The sequence below is a fragment of the Aricia agestis genome, chromosome 5 (genome assembly GCF_905147365.1).
Source record: "Aricia agestis chromosome 5, ilAriAges1.1, whole genome shotgun sequence".
NCBI lineage: Eukaryota > Metazoa > Arthropoda > Insecta > Lepidoptera > Lycaenidae > Aricia > Aricia agestis.
In genome coordinates this window covers 401,020-423,989 of record NC_056410.1, presented here as the reverse complement: position 1 = coordinate 423,989, position 22,970 = coordinate 401,020, and the positions used below count along the sequence as shown (strand labels likewise).

The 22,970-nt window shown below is 38.8% G+C and overlaps 1 protein-coding gene across 1 annotated transcript; it reads right to left on the bottom strand.

Annotated features, from left to right (window-relative positions):
* Nucleotides 1-7,446: 7,446 nt before the first annotated feature.
* LOC121727032 (brain-specific homeobox protein homolog) lies at nt 7,447-21,351 on the bottom strand. Its single transcript, XM_042114711.1, has 5 exons — nt 21,111-21,351; nt 17,774-17,881; nt 17,229-17,387; nt 8,358-8,413; nt 7,447-7,678 (listed from the first exon to the last, which is right to left on the bottom strand). Exons 1-5 carry the CDS (start codon nt 21,349-21,351, stop codon nt 7,541-7,543), a joined length of 702 nt encoding a protein of 233 aa, XP_041970645.1. The 3' UTR covers nt 7,447-7,540.
* Between the last annotated feature and the right edge of the window lie 1,619 nt (nt 21,352-22,970).

Sequence of the window (22,970 nt, the reverse complement as noted above, 5' to 3'; positions counted from 1 at the left end):
TACACGCCCGCTGGGGATGCCCACTCATACACAATAATTGTTGTTACTGAACTAACACAAATCGAGATTTAATACTAAGCGACAAAGACCTCGCTGTCTATCATGGCTGGTAGTGGATGTTATGGAAATAATATAACATATTATAATGAGAAGATGTAGTAGACAATCAGGAGTAAGGGTTATCTTTAATTTTATGACAAGAGTGTGTCTGCAAGTAGACTACATCTATTGAAAAAAAAAATATCCACAGCCTAACATATAACCTCCTCGTTTTTTGGAAGTCACGATTAATGTCATACTGTCATAGTATTGGATCCGACCGTAAAATCCTGCAGGAATCGTTTTTTTCGATCAAATATATTTAAAAAAAAAATCTTTAGAACGTATAGAATGGATTTATGTTGGGTTGCCTTGTCAAAAGTAGCCGCAAGTACCTCTAATTAAGTTGAATGTTCATGAGATAAATGCACAATTTGCATGTATATTTTTTTTCAGTAAATTTTACATCATTTGAAAGAAAATGACGTGAGAAAATAAGGTATAAATGGTTGCCAGCTTCAACCTACGGTTGCCAGCCCGTAAACAGACATAGTTCTTCATCAAAATTGAAGCATCAATTTTTTAAATAATTTTGATACCAAATTAAACTTTTATGTATCTTGTACATGAATGTCCATGGTTGCCAGTTGCACGATAGCCGCAAACTGGGGTTGCCATCACTTTTGTATATGACAAATGTCAGGCCAGCGTTGCCAGACGTCTCGATTTTGGCGGGACGTCCCGATTTTTTCATTAAAATTAAATGTCCCGCGCGGGACAGGCTCAGTCCCGCTTTTCGGGGAGAGCCCGCAGAAAATTATCTAGTAGGGCAAAACCAGAGATGGATCAAATATTTTTTTTTTTTTTTTTTTTTTTTATTATAAAATTGGGGCCGTCTATAGACTGTTCGTCCATATCCTTTTTTTGTTATTTTATTATTTAGATTTTTCGCACCAAGGATAATTGAAATAATATTATGAATTTTAATTAATTGTGGTCCATCACGCCATGGACACTTTTTTTTTTTTTTTTTTTTTTATATATATAATATATATATATATATATATATATATATATATATATATATATATATATATATATATATATGTGTATATGTATATTTAATAGAATAGAGTATAATATGTTATACATATAATAAATAAATATATACATTTATTGTTTTATAAATTGCATAATAATAATATTAATGTTTTGAACGGTGAGGTCCCAGTCGGTGTGGCGGCCAGTAGATCCGACATTTTCCGATTTCCTTAGATTTTATGCTGCTCCACCCTTTGCCTTTAGATGTTGTGACATTGGCTTGGTGGAGAGGGGTCACTCAAGCTGGGTGGAGTTTCTAGGTTGTTAAAAAGACATCGTTCTGTGTCGAATCTACCCGCCATGTGGCTTAGGACTTTATCGTTCCTGTCTTTTATAGCCATTTTTATATTATAATCTCTTATGTGTTCGGTTGACACCTCCGTGGCTCTTTTTATGAAGCTGGATGGATCAAATATTGGGAACGGCCGTAAATAATCTAAAAATTGACATCGCTTTTTAAGTCAAATTATTATCAAGATATCACAGTATGGCTTTACTTGACCTGACTAGAAACTCTGATCGGGTGTTATAATGTGTGTTTCATGTAGATGTCATCAGTAGTATGTGTTGTGCGAGGTCGCTGTAGCCTGTAGGGCTCCAAAGGTTAAGTACCCTCGTGCGAGGTGACATTCACCCCGCGCCCCGGGGGACCAAACATTACCCTGCTAATGTCAATTAAACACTTGTTACTATTTAGTAGGACCATTAACGTTTTAACGTCAATTTTTTTCACTCTACTTTGGCCTGTTTTTAGTTTAGTTTTGCCTGGGATTTAAACGACATCTTGTAATATATTTTTTAAATCTAGATACCTTCATCGACAAGCGACACAAACGTCATGACTCATGTATACTCTGTACCATCCACCTTCTATCTCTTTAGTCGTCACATGTGGTCGACCGTCGACTAGAGTACCTATATAGTCAATATCGCTCTCGTATCGGCTACTCACCGACGAAAAGAGCTGCTCCAACTTCCACGGACAATTATTAATGTGCCTTAAATCGTCTGTGACAGACGTAAAGGCCAATAAATACTCTAGGGACCCAAAATTATGACAAAATAATTTACTATTAATATATTATGCTCAAAATCATAATATACAATTGATCGAACTGATAATAATAAGGCACCCACCGCCTCCGCTCGGCGTGGGTGATGTTATTACGGTGCACAAAGTGCTATATTGTCCTTAATCAATCTATTATCCTCCCTTTAATAAAGAAAATGTTCGTAAATCAACTCATACCAGATCAAACCAGTTTTAACCGAATCAAAGCGGCACATTCCGGATTTCGGGCTTGTAATAACTTCGAATTAGGATCGCGCAAGTTTCTTCAACAGTTGACTAATCTTTTGGAGCTCCTATTGTGAAGAAATAGAGTCGAGAATCCCTTGGCATTTGAGGGGTACCCGGCAGCGCCGACGGTCGTCACTTATAGGAACGCCATATTGAGTTGTCGCGGGGTTGGAAAGGGGATGAAATACAACTCTTTTAATTTTACGAACTGAAGCTTCTATGAAATAATTTGATTATGCGTGGACGAGCTTATGTTACGGGCACAGCTCACAAGTTACATTGTCTTATTTGTCTAAGGCGTGGTCAAAGTTAAAGTTAAAGTTATGGTTCTAGTTAAATATGGCGTACTTTAGCTTTAACTTTAACGTTAACGCTAACCGGAGAAATTCATAAATGTCTGTTGTGTTGTGTTTATTTTTTTTATTGAATCTACAGGTAACGGGATTGAGGGTATAAAAAATTGAATTATCCGTAAAAATCGACAGGAAAAATATAACACTGTAAAACACACTAAATTTTCAGATATACGTATGAACGGAGGTCAAATATGGCGTCCTTGGACGCCATATTTAATTTTAACCAAAGATTTGACATTTTGCACTGTAGTTATAGTTAAAGTTACAGTTATAGTTAAAGTTAGTTGGTGCAACCCAACCTAAATGTTTCAGAAAGTTAACGTTAGTCTGAAGTACTAAGACAGATACAGAATCTAGGCGAGTGCTCACAGCTTTTTCTTGGTTCATATTGCTACATAATTTATTATGTAGGTCTATAATATTAAAGTTAAAAATTATGAATGGGCAACCAAATTGATGTTCAGCACAGTTAAAATAATGAGTAGCAAATAACGACTCCTAGTTAGGAGTTAGGACTTAAATCTTAATTGTTGTAAAATCTACATCTAGGTAAGTACTAACTACTATTCGTTAACATACTGATAACCTTCCTTAAGAAACCGAAAAGTTTAACTCATCATCATTTTTTCGTGTATAGAGTCACATCCTATAATAGCTCATAAATTAGTTTTTATTATTCGTAGTCATAAACCCATAAAACGCATAATATTTTGAGTCTAGCTCTTATTTTCTTTTTGGCATCGCGTAGCATAACGCGGACCAAACGCGGTAGGAGGCGCGGCGGGATCCTTTGAAGGTGTCACCTCCCCCGCCCCCTCCTCTCGCGCCGTCCCCGCCTGCCCTGTCATTACACCTGATGTTGTTCCCCAGTTTGAGCGTATTACACTTTATTACATACCTACCTGTTGTTAAGCAATACTTATTAGTCTATTATTATGTTATCAGTTGTAAGCTCTTTGAACTTTTTATTTTATTGAATTATTTTCGCAAAGCGCCAGTGTTTGCAGCGTCAGAACTCAGATGTATAAGTCGTCTTCTAGTTAACCAACTGTAAGACAAGGAAGTTATTGTATATATTTCGAGTGTATTTAAATATTTCATTAGCACATTACAAAATTAGTGCCTCAATCAGTAGTTTCGTAATAATGTCCCGTGACTTTTGTGTGTTTTTCTGCATAAAACCCGTTTTATGCAAACACACAAAACTCACTCGCTCACTAATAGACTCATCAAAACCATACAAAAGTAAATCAAAAGTTATTGAGTTGTGTTCACAATATTATTGTGTGTCAACTCGCCCCGCGACCATTGTGGTGTTATTAGATCAAAACACCCCACATTGAACAAAAGAGTCAATTATCCGAAAGTTCGGCTGTCGGCCGTCGGCAGTCGACAATCGGCCGGCAGCCGACAGTCGGCAATCGGCCGTGTACCGGCTCAGGTAATGTAATAATTGATTGTCGGCACGTGGCTATGAACCGATGTAATCACGCGACTAATTTAGCTTGCTTACCCAATTAAACAAATTAAGTAACAAAACGAAACTCATAATACTGTTTGATGCATGAAATTATTGTATTTTGGCTATTTAATTTTCTAATATAATTACTGTTTCTATACGCTTTGGACTGACTTCTAACCATAATATAGGTTTATATGCAGAGTATATAAGAAAATTCTTTCTTGAATTTTGATGGATAAACTGACACCGACACGATCAGGCGCCACTATATTTTCAACGTGGAAATCGAACCCACGGACTCCGTGTTGAGAGCTCCCTTCACTGCTCTAACTCTGAGATGCGTAATCTTTTACAAAATTTTTTTTGCTGTTGGCTAAAATATACTCATATTGCGAACATTACGGATGACGAGTCACATGCACTGTTTTCGCACTGTATGCAATCCGATATTACTTCACACTTTTTCTGGAGCCGGTAGCTAAGAAGTGCTTTGCCCCTTGTAGAGCTAGCTATAGAGCCTTACACCCTAAATTCTGTTAAACTGTCCTCAATTACGGAAATAGAACCTGAATACAATGGGGTGACCTAATACCTGCAGTGGTAGTCTCAAGTTTCTCAGATTTTTCGGCAGGAGTTGCTAATTGAAACAACAACGCTAGTAAATATTTATGTATAAAAATTACGTGTTACGTTATTTGTCCACGATGGACTCTTAAATTACTGAATCGATTAAAAATTTGATTTGTAAACCGTCTGCAATTCGATTCAAATTGATAGCTTACATCTCAATAGAATTTTGATTTGGCTTATTTTAGTCTTGAAATACCTATTCGTGGAAGTGCACGGAAGGTTTATATTAGAAGAAAAGTGATACGAAGTCATCTAGTACATTTATGAAAAATAACCGGGCAAGATTTTTAAAAGTAAACATAACTAAGGTACAGGGTGCAATAACTGAACACAAGGTCTGTAATATAACTTTATTGAGCTCGTCGGTATATTTACAAAGCTACCAGTTACCACTTATCTACTGCTTAGTACTTACTGAATATAATACCAATTGCACGTGTTTACCTCTTACTACGATCTCACTAGATGTAACGAACATATACGAAAGAGTTCTCTCGTAGCAGCTGTGTAACGTGACGTTACTCGCGACACAATAGTTGCACCAAGCACAATAGCTTGATTCTTGACCGATAACAAGGTATGATCCTCATCAGCTACGGTCAATTTTATGTCTTCTTTGTAGTGTCACGGACATATAGTGCCATCTAGCGTCAAACCAGCGAAACTTATCGAGGGAACACCTACAACATAGATCCCCTACTCAATACTAGATGGCATAAGGTGCGCAAGTACATACTCGAACTTTCTAGAAAAGTCCAACATTTTGTTTACGTGTTTACCGGTTTATTTTGTTTACGTGTTTACGTGTTTTGTTGTTTACTTTTATTGTGGTACATGCTCGAGCCGCCTAGAAAGTTCCCACATTTGTTTACTTGTTTACGTGTACCGAGAACTTTCTGGAATTCGTCTCGCCATATAAAAAAGCCGCAGGTAGCCGGCCCGAGTCAGTTCGATCTGAGCGATCTTCGAGGTGATTTCGGGGTGACATCAAGTGATCAATAGTGAGTGAACCAATGAAACCTGCGACTTGGCTAGACCTAGACAGTGCTTAGTGATTGGACCTAGTGATTAGTGTTTGGACTTAGTGCTAAGTGGTGTGACCTAGTGTGTGCTAGTCATAGTGTTTAGTGCAGTGTTAATAAAGTCTTCAAGAGAGTCACCAGGTCTTTCTCTCCAAATCCTCGAACCTTAGCACGTAACAGTATGCTGCTTAGATATTTCGAAGCAAACTAACAAATCTTGCCTTTTAAACGAGTTGATTTTGTTTGGGACGATTTAACAGTTTGTTAGATATTCTGTTATCTCGACTATATTATATTACTTAAGAGGGCGACTAACCCCAAAAATCAAACATCGTCCTTCTCTCTTCACACTCACGTCCGTCTTTCATATGCCAGGTGAAAAAGAACGACGCGGAATCATCGCCAAATTAGGTTTTTCTCAATAACTCGATAAATATACAACATTTTAAAAATCCGCTCTTTGCGCGCCGATGCATCTTTGTGATTTTTTTCTATCGAGAAAATTTTAAGATATCGTGTTTTTGCTCAGATCGAATTCTCGGAAATATAATGTCGTATCTAATTTTAGAAAATGAAACAATTCGGGGCTTATTTTCAAGTATAAAAATGAATTATAAAATCGACATTTTAGGGTTAGTCGCCCCCTTAATGCTATTTATTGTTACGTAACTGCCGTTCAAGATCACTCTGTACTGACTTTCTTGATGCCGTGCCAAAAAATTAATATTATGCTTCAGTATCATTACGGTTTTCTGTATTTTCTACCTGCAACTAAAGTACACACTAAACCCTTAGCAAATTATGTACACTTATATTAATCATAAATTAATAACAAATTTAACTACTTTACATTAATAGAATTTTGTTATTGTGATCGACTGACTAGACTCAGTAGATTTTGGTTTATATACTAGGTGACTAGGTACATAATAAATAAAATATATAGGCTTAGGCTCATACCAAAATAAATTAAGACGGCCTTAGTTTGTAGAGAGTTACAAACTGCAATCTACAAACTAAGGCCGGTGTAACTACTTTTTATTTGATCTGAAACCTTAGTGAAATGTAGAGCAGGTGGATCTTGATTCTTGACCAATAGGTATATTAGAAAGAAAAGGCGTACATCACATTTACATTAACACAAGTAAATCTTCAAAGGAATGTACGGTATTAGTACCTAACTACTTAATACAAGTATTACAAATTAACACAATAATTATTTACTTAAGTACTAGGTTTAATAACACTATAATTTTTAAGTATTTAGAGAGAGCAGTTGACTATATTTACAGAGTTATCAGATAACAAAATTACGATGAAAAGATGATCGCACATTGGTCCGCACTCCGCACACACGAATAGCGGCGCGTTCGGTGCGGATGAATGTTTGAGATTTCACATCATTTCATACAACGAATTCTAAAATGCGGCGCGTTCGGCGCGTGCTTGCTGATAAATGTACGATCACCTTTAGATAATCAAGTTTCATTTTAATCTCTCTTGAAGTATCTACTATCAGAGAAATGGATTCAAACCTATTACCCAGCTGACAGATCAATGCTAATATTTACTTGAAATAGCGTAGATCCGCCTTAGAATAATTTTCTATGATAGTACAATAACAATAAAGCTAGGGTAGTGTGTCTAGGGCGGCATGGCGTAGTGGTGTGTGTAGTGTGTAGGGGTGGTCGCCGACGATGTCGATGTCGCTGTCGCTGTGCTCGGTGTCCGACTCCGACGTGTGCGATATCGCCGACCGCTGCTCCTCCTGCAAAACGACCGAGTTAGACCTAGCGATCACTCGAGCCAGACAGACTATTTATCAGAAGTACAAAGTACCTACTATATGAGAAGTCGATTCGTAGGCAGATGGGAGGCCTAGGTAATTTGGTCGGGTTATGTCAAACATAGCTGAGAGATCACGACCAATCTTGAATTCAAGACAATTTGTTCGATGGTACATAAAGACTGTTGTGTCCCAACACCCGAGTGAACGCTCGTCCTTAGTGATTGTTAAGTACCATCGCGCCGGCAATAACTCGGAACTAGGAGAGCCAGTGCCTTCTCCTGTTAGCCTTTGCCGTTACCGATGTAGTGGATATATTTTTTTCGAAAATCATACTGAAAATAGGTACATAGTGAAATATTTTAATAATAGTCTAAGCACTATGTACACGTCGTTTTTATTATTTTTAAATTGCTATTACGTTCATATTATTATAAAGAGTTAAACTAACAATCTTTATAATAAATATTATTCGCTGTATACATATAGCTCTCCCTTTTGCGTGAGAATCAAAATATTCAAATCAAAAATACTGAAATGCAGTTTGGCGGTTTTTAGGATAAGGACATAATGTTGTAAAATAATGGAATAAATATACTTAAGAAAAGTATGTCGTAGTCCGTAGATCTCTTTATTATAGGTACTTAATTAGTCAAAATACCTTTCCATCGGAGGAGTGAGCCGGCCCCTTGTTGGTGAAGTCCACGGCCGCAGCGCCTGCAACAACTCGTACAACATAGTATCTATATTTGTAGAGAATACTGGGGTAGCAAAGAGGATATAAACTATGGGGTAGGGTAAAAATAGTTGTCTTATGAAAGCATCAATATTTAAAAAATCGGCCAAGTGCGAGTAGAACTCGCGCACGTACCGTTATAGAGCCAAAGTTGGAAAAAAATGTGTTTTTTGTATGGGAGCCCTCCTTCATTATGTATTTAATTTTAATTTTATTATTAATTATTAAAGTATAAATATAATAATATTTTAGTAATAATAAAAAAGTTGTTTGTGATAAATTATTATAATGCAGTAAGTGAACAAGCTACGGTCAGTGTGACTCGCAGTGATAGAGCAACTCCTCGTAGTTGTGTCTTATTTAAAATGTGCTAAAACGTTGGTTAAAGTCATCCCGTGCACCAAAAAGAAGGTCAAATCAGCTACAAGCGTGGGGTTGAAGACCGAGGTCTCTCTTTAATCCATTTTCTATCAATATTAAATCATCATGTTTTATTACCATATATGAATTGCTTTATACGCGTCAACATATTTGATGGCTGAGACTTAGAGCGGCTCCCCGCCAGCACCGGCTTACGATGTAGCTACGGACCCCCTGCACTCACACGCCAAACTACATCTTATATACTGGCCGCCGAAAAAACTCCGATAGCGCGATGCAGGACTCGTGCGATAATAGCTAAATACCTCGTCCAAATAACGCTAAACGATATTACAAGAATTGGGAATTGGTTGTTAATAAAAAATAAGACAAACCCAATAACGTTAGTAGCGTCAAATATTTTATTTTGGGTTTACAACAATACAAAATTTTCTTATTAGAATTAGTGTGCGTGCGAAAGAGATAGCATGTGAGCTGTCACAGACCTGTAGAGCGCTACATTAATAATTGTGCCGGCCGCCGAACTCTACGTCAGCGCTACGTGGGATCATCGATCGCCAGACAGAGAGGGGAATATCGGTATTCGGTAGCGATAAGTTAGAAAGAGACGGCTCTACATTACATGATTCCGCTAATTTTATGATATCTGTTGACTGTTAGCACAAGTACTACAGGATTTTGTACAACAAATATTATTGTTGTAGAGTTAATGATATGTCATACGCGTATAATATACTTTACAATTTAGAACACTTTACTATAAATATAATGTCGGTACAACCTTTGTATTTTTAGGGTTTCGTACCCGAAGGGTAAAAACGGGATCCTATTACCTACTAATGTATATTCTGTGCTATTACTAAGACTTTGTTGTCTGTCCGTATGTCCGTCTGTATGTCTCCAGGCTGTAACTCAAGAACGGTAATAGCTAAAAAGTTGACTTTTGACAGATTGTGTATATCTTGTCGCTATAACAACAAATACTAAAAACCAAAACAAAATAAAAATAATATTTAAGTATTCTACTAATATTATAAAGGCGAAAGTTTGTGTGTATGGATGTGTGGATGTATGGATGTTCGTTACTCTTTCACGCAAAAACTACTGAATGGATGTTAATGAAACTTTAAAATAATACAGCTTACAGGTACATCAGAATATATACATAGCCTATGTGTCTACAATTTTAACCGAGTTTAAAAAAGGAGGAGGTGTTATGTTCGTTTTTTAGGGTTCAGTACCCAAAGGGTAAAAACGGGACCCTATTACTAAGACTTCGTTGTCTGTCCGTCTGTCCGTCTGTCTGTCTGTCTGTCTGTCTGTCTGTCTGTCTCCAGGCTGTAACTCAAGAACGGCTATAGCTAGACTTCTGAAATTTTCACAGATTAAATATGTACCTATATCTCTTGCCGCTATAACAACAAATACTAAAAATAAAATTAGGTTAATACTTAAGGGGGGCTCCCATACAAGAAATGTGATTTTTTGGCCTTTTTAGCTCGTAATCAATAATGGTAACAGCTAGGCACTTGAAATTTTCACAAAAAAATTAATTATATTGTTACTTTAATAATTAATACTAAAATTAAATAAAAGTAAATATTTAATGGGGGCTCTCATACAAAAAACACAATTTTTTGTCTACTTTCGCTCTATACCGGTACGGAACCCTTCGTGCGCGAGTCCGACTCGCACTTGGCCGATTGTTTATGCTCAACGATTACTCCACCGTTTATGAACGGATATTCAATTTTTTTTCGTTTGGTGTATAGGGCATCAACCCAATTTAGTATCATGTTCACAAAAGTGGTGACCCGATGAAGGAATCAATGAGTAGTTAATCTAGGGGACCCCTTAATATTTATATGGAAATATGCACTGACTTCGGTTTCGTGAGAAATACTCCGAGCATATGCCAACAACAAGTAATATTTTGGACCCAGCGACACCCACCTATGGTTCGGAAGCTGCTGGGAGAACTCCTGACTCTTTATAGATACCAGTTTGACAGTTTCGGCGTTGATTTAAGAACGGAAAGCATATGCTACTATGCAAATTACATTCACCTATTTCATCATCATCATCACTACCACTAAACCATTATTCCATACATCGTCCTATTGTGGCGGTACCCACAATTCGCCTAATATCTATCTATCTATCTATATCGATAAATTGGCTATCAAAAAAACTTTCTCCAACTTTTGAAAAAAAAATCTCTGGCTTCATAACAAATCTGACCTTCATACTACATAAGAAAATCGTTATAACTTCTAAGTACCTATATGACTTAGAGCATAGAAGTAAAGGAATTTATTTAAGATGACAACTTCTTCTATCTTTTTAAAATAAAAAAGAACCAGTTTAATGAGCTAGATTTTCATAAAAAGCCATTAATTAAAAATACACATTTTTTTCCTTAAACTTTGGTTTTTCTATCTTTAATTCCACAAAGTTTATAACCATATATTGCCTGTGTAAGCGTAGTTCATAATTTTAGCTATCAAATGAGAAATTTTTTGGATATTTACATGAGAAGTATTGGTCAGATTAGTGTGCAAGCCCTAGAAAAACTAAAATGGCTGCCATTTTACAATCTTTGAGAACCAAGTTGTCGATATAATATGCCATAGTTTATGATATTAAAAGATCAGACACTCTCTTCTCGCTCGGTCGGTCCTTTTCGGCCTCCACGCACATATCTCACACTATTTTGACCCTATTATTGGTACTTTTCATAGTCTTTTAGATCGAGACTCGAATTAGTCAAGCGATTTTTAAAAATCTATACTAATACTAGCTGTCCCGGCAGACGTTTCTTTGCCTTATAAGTATTTCGCCCGCATTATTTTATTGAAGTGACTAAATAAGTATGTCACCATGGCAACGTCCATCGCTATCCCGTCGCACAAACAATGGTCAACGTCAGTCTCGAGTTGTAATATGTAGTTGTATTTATTCAAGAAATGCACTTATCGATATAAAAAGTACCCAGTAGCCGATTCTCAGACCCACTGAATATGCATATAAAAGGTTAAAATCAGTAAAGCCGTTTAGGAGGAGTACGCGGCCTAACATTGTGACACGAGAATTTTATATATAAGACGAAATTTTATATATAAGATTATAAACCTAAAGAGTTTGTTTGTTTGTTAGCTTGAACGCGCTAATCTCAGGAAGTACTGGTCCGATTTAAAAAATTCTTTCAGTGTTTTTTTTTTTTATTATAAAATTACTTAGTAGAATATATATGTATGTATATATATATACTTAGTAGAATAGACTATAATATATTATACATATAATAAATAAATATATATTTATTGTTTTATAAATTTCATAATAATAATATTAATGTTTTGAACGGTGAGGTCCCAGTCGGTGTGGCGGCCAGTAGGTCCGACATTTTCCGATTTCCTTAGATTTTATGGTGCTCCACCCTTTGCCTTTAGATGTTGTGACATTGGCTTAGTGGAGAGGGGTCACTCAAGCTGGGTGGAGTTTCTAGGGTGTTAAAGAGATATCGTTCTGTGTCGAATCTACCCGCCATGTGGCTTAGGACTTTATCGTTCCTGTCTTTTATAGCCATTTTTATGTTATAATCTTTTATGTGTTCGGTTGACACCTCCGTGGCTCTTTTTATGAAGCTTGCCACAGCGTCTCCATCAGTGTCAGTGTAATAGACACAGGTGTTAGTGTGCCGGGATATGGCTACAACTGCATGAGGAACGCTGTCATGGATTGCCAACTTTCGGGACTTGGTCTGTACGATGATCACCGAGGGACTCGTTAATCCCTGAGCTTCATGGATTGTGAGGACGCGAGAGTCCGTTCCCGATCCATAGCCTGTATTAGTGAGGGCTGCTTTCTCCTCTTGTGTGTGGACAAGATACAGGGTATTTAGATCGGTTTTAGGTATTCTCGCTCCTGTATACTTCATTAGCTTTAGGGACCGCACAATTTCCTTCGATGAATAGATGTTATTATAGACCATGCTTAAGGCGTATGCCACATCCATAGGGGGCTCCTGTGTGTGCAAGACAACTCTTGGGTGATGCTGGTTACCAGGTTTGGACGAGTGTAATCAAGTTTAAAGAGGTTTTCACGCTCTATAAACGGGAGTTGGTTAACATCGTTGGCGCCTGTTAACTGATTCGCCATGACGATTGAGCCGAAATGGTTCATGAGGGCCTCGTCAACTATCAACCTTTTGTAGGTTTCTTTTGTCCCATTTACCAGCAAAGAGGCCATGGTACGAACTTTATCTTTAACTTTGTTGCCAGTTCGTAGCGATAGCCTTTGCTTTAGATCCTCGGCTGCTTCGATTGTCGTTGTTATTATAACGTCTGTTTCCTCATTGAAGTTATTAATGATCCAAGTTGTCTTCCCACATCCAGGAACCCCATTGACCCACGAGTAGTTGATAGGTTTCGCGAATATATCCCAGTCCATGCTGGATTCGGGGTCCCCAGGTAGGACTTCTGCCATTTCTAGTATCCTGTCTTCCAGCATTATTCTGGTACATTCCGCTATTACCAGTATTGGATCCTCAGATTTTGTGATAAATTTGAGTGTTCCCGTGCGTTTTGTCTCATCCTCGTCCAGAACCACGAATCCGCTGTCGGCACTTAATGCCGCTATATACTGCCCTGTCATCGCCCCGGCAATTATTGTGGAGGTGACATTATCGTATATGGCAGCTTTTGCATCCTCGAGTCTCACTTCTAACAGCTTTTGATTTTTCCGCTGATAGGCCTGCATGATCTTATTGCAGGTCGAGAGCTTTATGGTCTTATTTGCTCTTATTATCGCCTGGAACTCGAGGAAGGCATTTATTATATGATCTTCGGGGTTCTGGGCCAGTCTGAGTTTTGGCGGGAGCACTTGCCCGAGATCGGCCCTATATCTTTTGTTTTTAGTTGCCGGTGTTTGTGTAGATGGTTCCCTCAAAAAAGCCTCCATTGCTAAAGCCTGCCGATTTGTTTGTGACGAAGCCTTGATCCAAGAAAGGGTGTTTTTATCCTCGATCATTCTTTCACGATGAAGTACTTTTTTGATGGAGCCCACAAACGCTTTTAATTTGGCCGTTGAGTTTAGAGACTTCTTAATTTCATTTTTATCTCTCTCTTTCTCATCCTCTTTTTTGTTCTCCCGTGATGCTTGGAGTCGTTCACTTGCGGAGGATGAGTTCGCCTTATTGCTGGGTTGGGACGCTGCTGGCTGATCATCACGATTATTTTTGAGGAAGCTTAGGTCATCCCCTCTGTTCTCGTAGACGATTATCTCATGATGTTCTGAGGCTTTTACTATTCCATAGTAATTTGCAGCCCTGCCTTTGTCCTGTCCCAGTGACATGGCGTCTACGCTGATTATGCGTGGGGTGGTACTGTGTCTTATCCCCATTGCTCCCAACTCCTTCAAAGACGAACATGCCCGTTCAAAGGCTGTTTGCGCGTCCCATTCGAATACTATTATCGTTTTGGTATCTGATTTCAGTATTCTGCATGGTTGGCCAGCGAAGGTAGTTGTTGGGAGAGCTAAATATTTGCTCATTTTCATGTTCGTCTTTGATGTACTCTTTGTATGATGTATTCTTTCAGTGTTAGATATGTGGATATGATAGTTGTGGCATATTAGATATAGAGTAGACTATGTGAAGGCACATAAACTATTTTTTTGTGGGAAAATGTACGGTTTCCGTAATATTCCTAACTTATGCGGGGAAGCCGCGCGGGACATCTGGTGCGCAATAATTTTATTGCACGGGAACCGTACAGTAATAAAAATGTACGGTTCCTAATATTTAGAAAAAATTAAATGTTTTAAGCTAACTATTTACCTATGACTCATATATTTTGTAAAATATACGTTAAATTTATTACTTAAGTACTTACTTCAGTAATAAATTTAACGTATATTTTACATAGTCCAAGACTGATTGACTTGAATTTAAATTGTTATGTGTAACAAGGAAGTAACGAACAGCGAAATAACAATGATACTGCCGTTGAAAAGTCTTAGATTCGTTTTACTTTGAAGAAAGATCGTGTCGACGAAGACTGTTTATAATAATAATAATAATTCATTGCATTAAATGATAATTAGCCAATAATGTACGGTATGAACTCAACACAAGCAAGTAGCAAACTACCCCATCTAAGAAAACAGAAAACGCCCTACTCTACGTTACATTCTCAACCTTAACATAGGTCAGTAAGGTTTAATATCGTTTGCGCGGTGATCGAAGACGTTTCCGTCGCCATGGCAACCAAGACGTCGGCCATCTTGAGCTGTAAGTGAATTATGTGTGGAGTTGCGGCGCGCGAGCCGGGCGCCCGCCGCCCGCACTCGCTAACTCAATTCCCTGACTTTGAGGTTTGCTGACGGCAATTAGGTGCTGTTTGCCGCCTAGAAGATGTGAAGCTTTAAGGCCAGCAACGCACTTGCGACTACTCACGGACCACGGTGTCCATTGGCGAAGATAATCGCATTTAACCAACTAATCTGTTTGCCCGTTTGCCGCTTATCTTTAAAAATATTATACGAGCACTGAGCAGCCACATAGACGTTATTTTAGGCGCGACTCGCGAGCTTCGATCATATCAATTATCAGTGTGAGCTTCACTCGATACACTGTATTTTTAGGGTTCCGTAGTCAACAAGGAACCCTTATAGTTTCGGTCTGTCCATCCGTCTGTCTATCCGTCTGTCCGTCCGTCCGTCTGTCTGTCCGAGGTTTTGCTCAGAGACTATAGGACCTACAAAGCTGTATTTTGGCATGAATACACATATTATTGATGCCGACAAAATGGTACATGAAATCTTGAAAAAATATATATTTTTTTAATGGTAAGTACCTTCCCTACACATCAAGAGGGAATGAATATTTTTTTTCGCGTCCACCCCATCGTGTGGAGTGTCGTTGGAATTTGGATAGGTTTTTTAAAAATATTATGAGTACTCACTACTCATAGATCATTTTCCGATTTAGGGATCCGTTTATGACTACGTTTGTGAGATATAAAGTTTTAAAGTGGAAAAAATCGTTAGAGTCCAGTGTCCCCCCCTTCTACCAGCTAAACAGTTGCTTCTGGAAATGTGAAAAAAATTCACAGGAGTAGGAAATATGCTGAATTTAAAAGGAAAACTATCACGGCGAAGAAGACTTCATAAGTTTTTGAGTTATAGTCGATCAACTAAAAAAATGTATTCGGCGAAGTATATAGGAAATTTTCGTTCAAATTCGTTTGAACGTAACTGAGATGATGTTGTTAGTAATATAAAACACGTTATAAATGTACATTCATTCACCATACAAAAATTATCAAAAGCTAGTGGTACTACGGAACCCTATATTGCGCGTGGCCCGACACGCACTTGGCCGGTTTTTTTTTTTATTATTATATTATGTACTTATCTCATTTTCTGACGTGCTCGATATTTCACATTGCACTTTTTAACCAAGTTCTGGCTTGGCTTGCTACATAATAACTACATTAATTTACTATGCTCATTAGTGCATTTCCAAACTGCTACATCATATTGTACTACAAGTTACAACTTATAAGTATAAAGAATTTTCCGATCTCGTGGTAGCTGGTGTCCTGAAGCTATCTGGTATTTGTAGCTGTCCACTTGAAATTCTTTCAACCTTTCATTTTCATTGAGTATGAAAAATCAATAACAATAACTGTAGTTAATCGATTTCCGCGATTTATAAATAAGTATATATTTCACTAGCGACCGGCCCCGGCTTCGCACGGGTATAAAATATAAATAGCTATTGAAAAAATTATTAAAATCGATTCAGCAGTTTTGATTTATATTCATTATAGCGGTCGCCCGCGGCTCCGCCCGCTGCAAAAAGCATACACAGGAAAGACTCGGTCAGCAAAATGATTGCCAGGTCAATTCACAGACTCCGACACTAACATCGACGATGCAGTCATTATACGCAGGCTGCACACTGCACAGATTGTCTTCTTCCCGCGCGCGGGAGGAAGACAATCTTCAAAATAAAAAGTAGCCTATGTTACTCGTAAATAATGTAGCTTTCGAATGGTGAAAGAATTTTTAAAATCGGTCCAGTAGTTTTGAGTCTATTCCTTACAATTAAGCAAACAAACAAACAAAGTTTACCTCTGTATAATATTAGTATAGAATTATATATAGATTACAATTCAACGGACGCCAACGGACGATTTCAAACCTCCTTTGAAATCGTCCGTCCTGAGAAAATGTTAAATATTTAAATACTTGTATCTACGGGTGGTACGAGAGGCCAAGTCTTCGGATTTTTTTGCATTGATAGCTGTCCTGTTTGTTACGCGCTTATGATTGTAATTATTTTAATCGTCATCATCATCATCTATGTCACAAGTTGGAACTTGTGCTAACACTATCAGTGTTACTGACCTCGCTGCTGCTGCTGCTTGCGCAGCTGCTTCTTGTGCTTCATGCGGCGGTTCTGGAACCAGGTCTTGACCTGCGTCTCGGACAGGTTCAGCGCGCCCGCCAGCTCCACGCGCTCCGGCGTCGACAGGTACCGCTGCGACTCGAACCGCTTCTCCAGACCTGACGCATCAAAAGTATCGGTTGATGCAACTTACGACAGTTTTCATAGATAGTTGTTTACTATATTTTTGCTAGAATCTGTTTATGGAATAAAATATATTCACTTTGCTAGGGAGAATTTAGCTTTTTGATCCCTTGAGATGATAAAAATTATAAATCCCTTTGATTATATTATGTAGTCGACAATCGAACACAGAGCGTTTATTATTTTGCATTAGATTGAACTCCTTAACTGGCACTTTGATTCTATTGCTTTAATTTTGTGAGTTGTGCCCCGATGCCACAATAAACCACGCGTTGCATTCCGTTTCGCGTTCCAGGTAAATCACTGACCTCCATTACATATTGTATAATGGAGGTCAGTGAGGTAAATAAATACCACTAACCTGTGAGCTGGGGGTCGGAGAAGACGGTGCGGGCCTTGCGGCGGCGGCAGTGCTTCAGCGCCGACAGCGACAGCTCCGCCGGCGTGAAGATCGCGTGGTACGGCACTCCTGCCAACACAGAACACACTTAGCTGGCGGCGAACGGCGGTGATGCTACATAATATTCTATCGAAGAAAAGACCCGTTGTAATTTTTGTCCGAGTCTTTTAGTAATGTTGAATGGTATAGCCAATCTGCCGTCGACTGTTCGCCTTTCATTTTATTAACTACTCATCGAATAAACATGAAATGAAGGTAATTAAAGCGTGTTAAAAAGATACCTACATAAAAAAAGAAAACCGCGACGTCGAGAATCCTTTTTGTTGGCAACTTGCGATAAGCCAATAATCTCAACCAAAAAACATGTTCCAGCGGTCTAATATAATTTTGCCAGGTTGAAAAAGAACGTTAGGAATTCTATAACATACGTCATATAAGTAAGCGAGCTGCTGCATTTTATTAAAAGGCAAAAGCCTTAAAATGAATACCTAAGATTTGATCAACATTTCTATTTTGTTGTTTTCTCCTTGGTTTGTTTATTTGACAAAGATATTTAGATAACTAGAGGTCTGAATTATTTGTTCAGAAACATAGTGGACAAAAAGATATTGGGTCAGTGAAACAATGCGATGCACGTCTTCGTAGCTTTCAGTCGGAGCCCCTCCAGCGCAGGACATGTTAGGTATTTATTTATTGTCTGGTTGACGATTACAGGATTACTGATCGTGCATGTCACCTGATTTATTCAAAACACCGTTTCTTAATTCAGTCATCAGTAATTTGGTTCTTTTCAGAACACCCTTGACCCTTCCTCTTCTGTTGACCCGTCTTCTGCGACAGAACGTTGGAGGTCCTCTTCGGGCTTCTAATTATTCACTGTCATGTTCATGGTTCATCCATATAATGGAGTTTGCACTGTAGTATACCAAGGTTCGTATATTTAATACACAATATAAAAGTTTTATAATCCAACATCACAAATATAATATATCATAGCTTCTATTTTAGCCACATTACAATTTACGTACTGAGCATCTTCGGTCGTCGCGTCGGTCTAAATAGTATGCATAATAACATTTTTAAATGAACATAAAAAGGGGAAGACCAAGCATACGATTCGCCTGATGGAACCCAGTGTTGCACAGGAAGAGTCGTAAATGTGTAACTTTCTTGAAGTTTTGCTGATCGTAATGCTCTTTAAATACTTTCAGTGGCAGCTTATTTTCTAATTTAAAATAAAATATATTTTTATTCAAAATAGGTATCATGGTACAGTAAAGTAAAGTCGTAGAAAGAACGAAGAAACTAAGTTGCCTACCACCGGTTCGGGAACTACCTCGCCGAGAAGAATCGGCGTAAGAAACTCGCACGGGGCCATCTTTTACTAAAAATATGGAAAATTACAATTTTCAAATAAAATAATTTACATAACAATGTTATGGTTTACATCTATGTAACAAAAATAAAAGAAAAGTAACCTGCATGGAGCCACCCTATTCCCAAGGTGTGTTGTCTTCGATGAAATCATTGACTTTATAATACGCTTTAGCACACAAAAGTTCATAATTCAATCAAAACTCAGTTAAAAATACAGTAGAGGTCTGCCCCTCATCAGGGTGGAGATTGCATCAACTTGTTAAGGAATCGTAGCAAAAAAAACGCCTCAGATATAAGTTAAAACAGTTCCATGATACAATGGAATTGTTTTAACTTATTTTTGTCTTAGATGATATCGATAAAAAGTGAATATATCGATACTAGGGTTTAAATATTTAGTAGGAAATTTACCTTACTTAAATATTTATTTTATTTATAATTTACTTAATTTTTATTAGTAAAGATGAATGCCCAAAAAAACCCATAGTCGCTTAAAATAATTTATATGCAGCAAAGTAGACCATTAATAGCAGATTGCAGATGTAACTCATTTTATTCAAAACCATAACCGAAACGGATAATTTGAAGAAAATAATCTGAGATTTTGAGACAGCGCTTTGAATCAACTATGTAGTTTCTTCCTTTGTTTTTGTGTTTTCCTCGTAAACGATGGTGACACGTATAAGAATATACAATTTAGAGAAAATAAAGTCAAAACCGGCCAAGTGCGTGTCGGGCCACGCGCAATATAAGGTTCCGTAGTACCGCTAGTTTTTGATATTTTTTGAATGGTCAATAAATGTACATATTTTATAACATTTTATACATTACTACAGTAGGCGCGCGAGTTCAAGTCCATCGGGGCCTGAGGTGACGCGCGGGGGCATCGCGATGGCATGGATCATAGTCACGGACATGAGGTTTTAAGGTTGCCGTCGTACATGTGCGACTTAAACCCCATTGAATTGGCATGGGCAAAAGTCAAAAGAGTTATGCTCCCTGCATAACGTTAACTCAGATTTATTGCTGAAAAGATTGAAAGAAGTAACGGAGATGGCTATAAACCAGGTGACAGAGGAAGATTGTCTGGATACGACGATTACGTCATCATTTTGGAATATATCTCTACGTAGAGCGGAGGAGTCAATCCTATTTTAAAGTCACTAATGCTAGTTGACATCTGTTATATAGAAACGATCCAAAAATAGAAGCCGGTACATTAGGCTCCCATTAGGTACAATGAACTGATGGCAATTTTTGTCAGAGGGGTTAGATTTACAATCTGATAACAAGCTTTGAGGATGATGCTTGGCCTTTTCCTTAAAAGTAACATCGGAACTGAACCTCACATGACGCGTGAACACAATAGCATAATTGGCTAAGGAAGTTGGAGACATTAGCAGCTGCCATACTACAGAGCGCGGCTCTTGACTCGGAGGTCGTGGGTTCGATTCCCGCGTTGGAAACGTCATGTTATTTCCAAGTTTGGTTAGGACAATGCAGGCTGATCACCTGATTGTCTGACAAGTAAGATGATCCATGCGTCGGATGGGCATGTAAAAGTCGGACCTGCGCCTGATCTCTCGCCGGTCGTGTCGGTCTTCCGTCCCACTGTGTTATGAGAGTAAAGGAATAGAGAGTGCTCTTGTGTACTGCGCATACACTTGGGCACTATAAAATTACTCCTGCGTAGCTGGCCTGGTTTCAATGAAACCGGCCACCGTCACCGAAACCGGTGCGGGAGCTATAATTGATGCATGTTTGACACAAAAAGACACAAGTTTGCGCGTTCACCGCGCAAACTTGTGTCTTTGAGGGATTTATCCTGGCTAAATTAAGTCTACACCACAGAGAGACATTCTCCAACGAGATCTTAATGAGTAATTTACATCATTGGGAAGGAAATATCGAGAAGCGTTACCTTGCGAGAGGAAGTACGGCGCCTCGACGGGCTTGTAGGCGGGCGCGTGCAGGTAGGCGCCGAGCGCGCCCATCGCCACGTGCAGGTAGCCGTCGCGGCGCGGGCCCTCGCCTCGCCCTTCCCCACGCCGCTCCCCCCAGCGGTCCTCGCCGCGGTACAGGATATCCTCGATCAGGAACGACGTCTTGGCGCTGCCCCGCCGCCCCCCCGCTTCGTGCGTGCCGCCCCGCTCCGGCTCCATGCCCCAAGACTGCTACATACTCCACCGTTCAACTCATCTTAAGTTTCGGAGAAAGCGAAAAAATCACAAAACACCGCCCAAGGTTCCCGAAAACTTTCTCGAATTAATAAAGCAGGCCGGCGAATTCCACCGAAAGTTCGTATCGAAGCTGATTAATCGCGCGCGACGGCCCGGGCTCGCCGATGTTAAGCGCTAATTATGACGTTAATAATTGTCGGTTTGCTCGTTGTTTGCCGAAACGAGGCGATTTGCTCCGCGGACCGAGGTAAACTGTCGTCGCGGGGCGCGGGTGTGGGGCCGGCGCCCGGGCTCCGCCCCCGGCGGGCCTGGCCACCCCGGCCGCCCCCCGGGCCGCCCCCCGCGGCGGTCGTTTATTTTTCGCCGTGGATCCGTAAACCGATTTCGCAAATGCAATTCTGCGCCTGATGGAGGATCCGATCCGCGCGGAATTAAATGGAGCCACTTACTACACGAGCGGTACCGGCGCGGCGGCACGCGGGGCTACACATGAAAATGGATTCCATATTGAGGAAGAAAAGATCAGTAAACACTTACATTGGAATCGTTCAGCAAAATACTTTTGTTTCATTAATTATCTACATGATGAGATGTCGTTTCATTAGGACGTATTAAAAACTGATAAAAATTGTAGATTCCGAGACCATCCATTGAATGCACACTAGTGACACTAGGAATAATAAAAACTATTGTTATTCGTAGAATGCACATTACTTACTTACGGTTTAATTACTTTAGCTCATATTTTGTCGTCTTATCTCATAACAATAACACGTTACGTCGGTTCTTCTTATATATAAATTCTCGTGTCACAATGTTAGGCCGCGTACTCCTCCGAAACGGCTTTACTGATTTTAACCAAATTTTATATGCATATTCAGTGGGTCAGAGAATCGGCTATGGGGTACTTTTTATATTGATAAGTGCATTTGTTGAATAAATAATAGTGAATTATTACAACTTGAGACTGACGGCGACCATTGTTTGTGCATGTGGTGACATTCTTATTTAGTCACTTCAATAAATTAATAATACGGCCGAAATACTTTAAAAGTATGGCAAAGAAACGTTTGCCGGGACAGCTAGTATTTGAATAAAAACTTAAAGATAGAATTTGTATTTTCGATAATAATGAGATTCATACTTACATATTAATATTATAAATGCGAAAGTGTGTCTGTCTGTCTGTCTGTTACCTCTTCACGCCTAAACCACTGAACCGATTTTGTTGAAATTTGGTATGGAGATACTTTGAGTCCCAGAAAAGGACATAGTTTTTATCATGGAAAAATGTACGTTTCCCCCGTGATAAATGAATATTAGCGCAACGGAGTTGCGGGCGTCATCTAGCCATATTAATAAATCTCGAAGAAAATTGTCGTGTTTGACCAAGTTTCGTTCAAGATTGAAGTACAATTACCGGCAAGCGGCAACTGACCCCAGATTTGTCGCAGACCTTGGAGCGAGATTTTATTATGTGGCAACAGATTCAAAAATGATTTAATAAGAATTAAATATTTGTCTTGCGTAAAATAAAAACATTATTGCAAAATGCAACCCAGATTTGGGATCATTGTACGGGTTCATATGTGTCGAGCTCC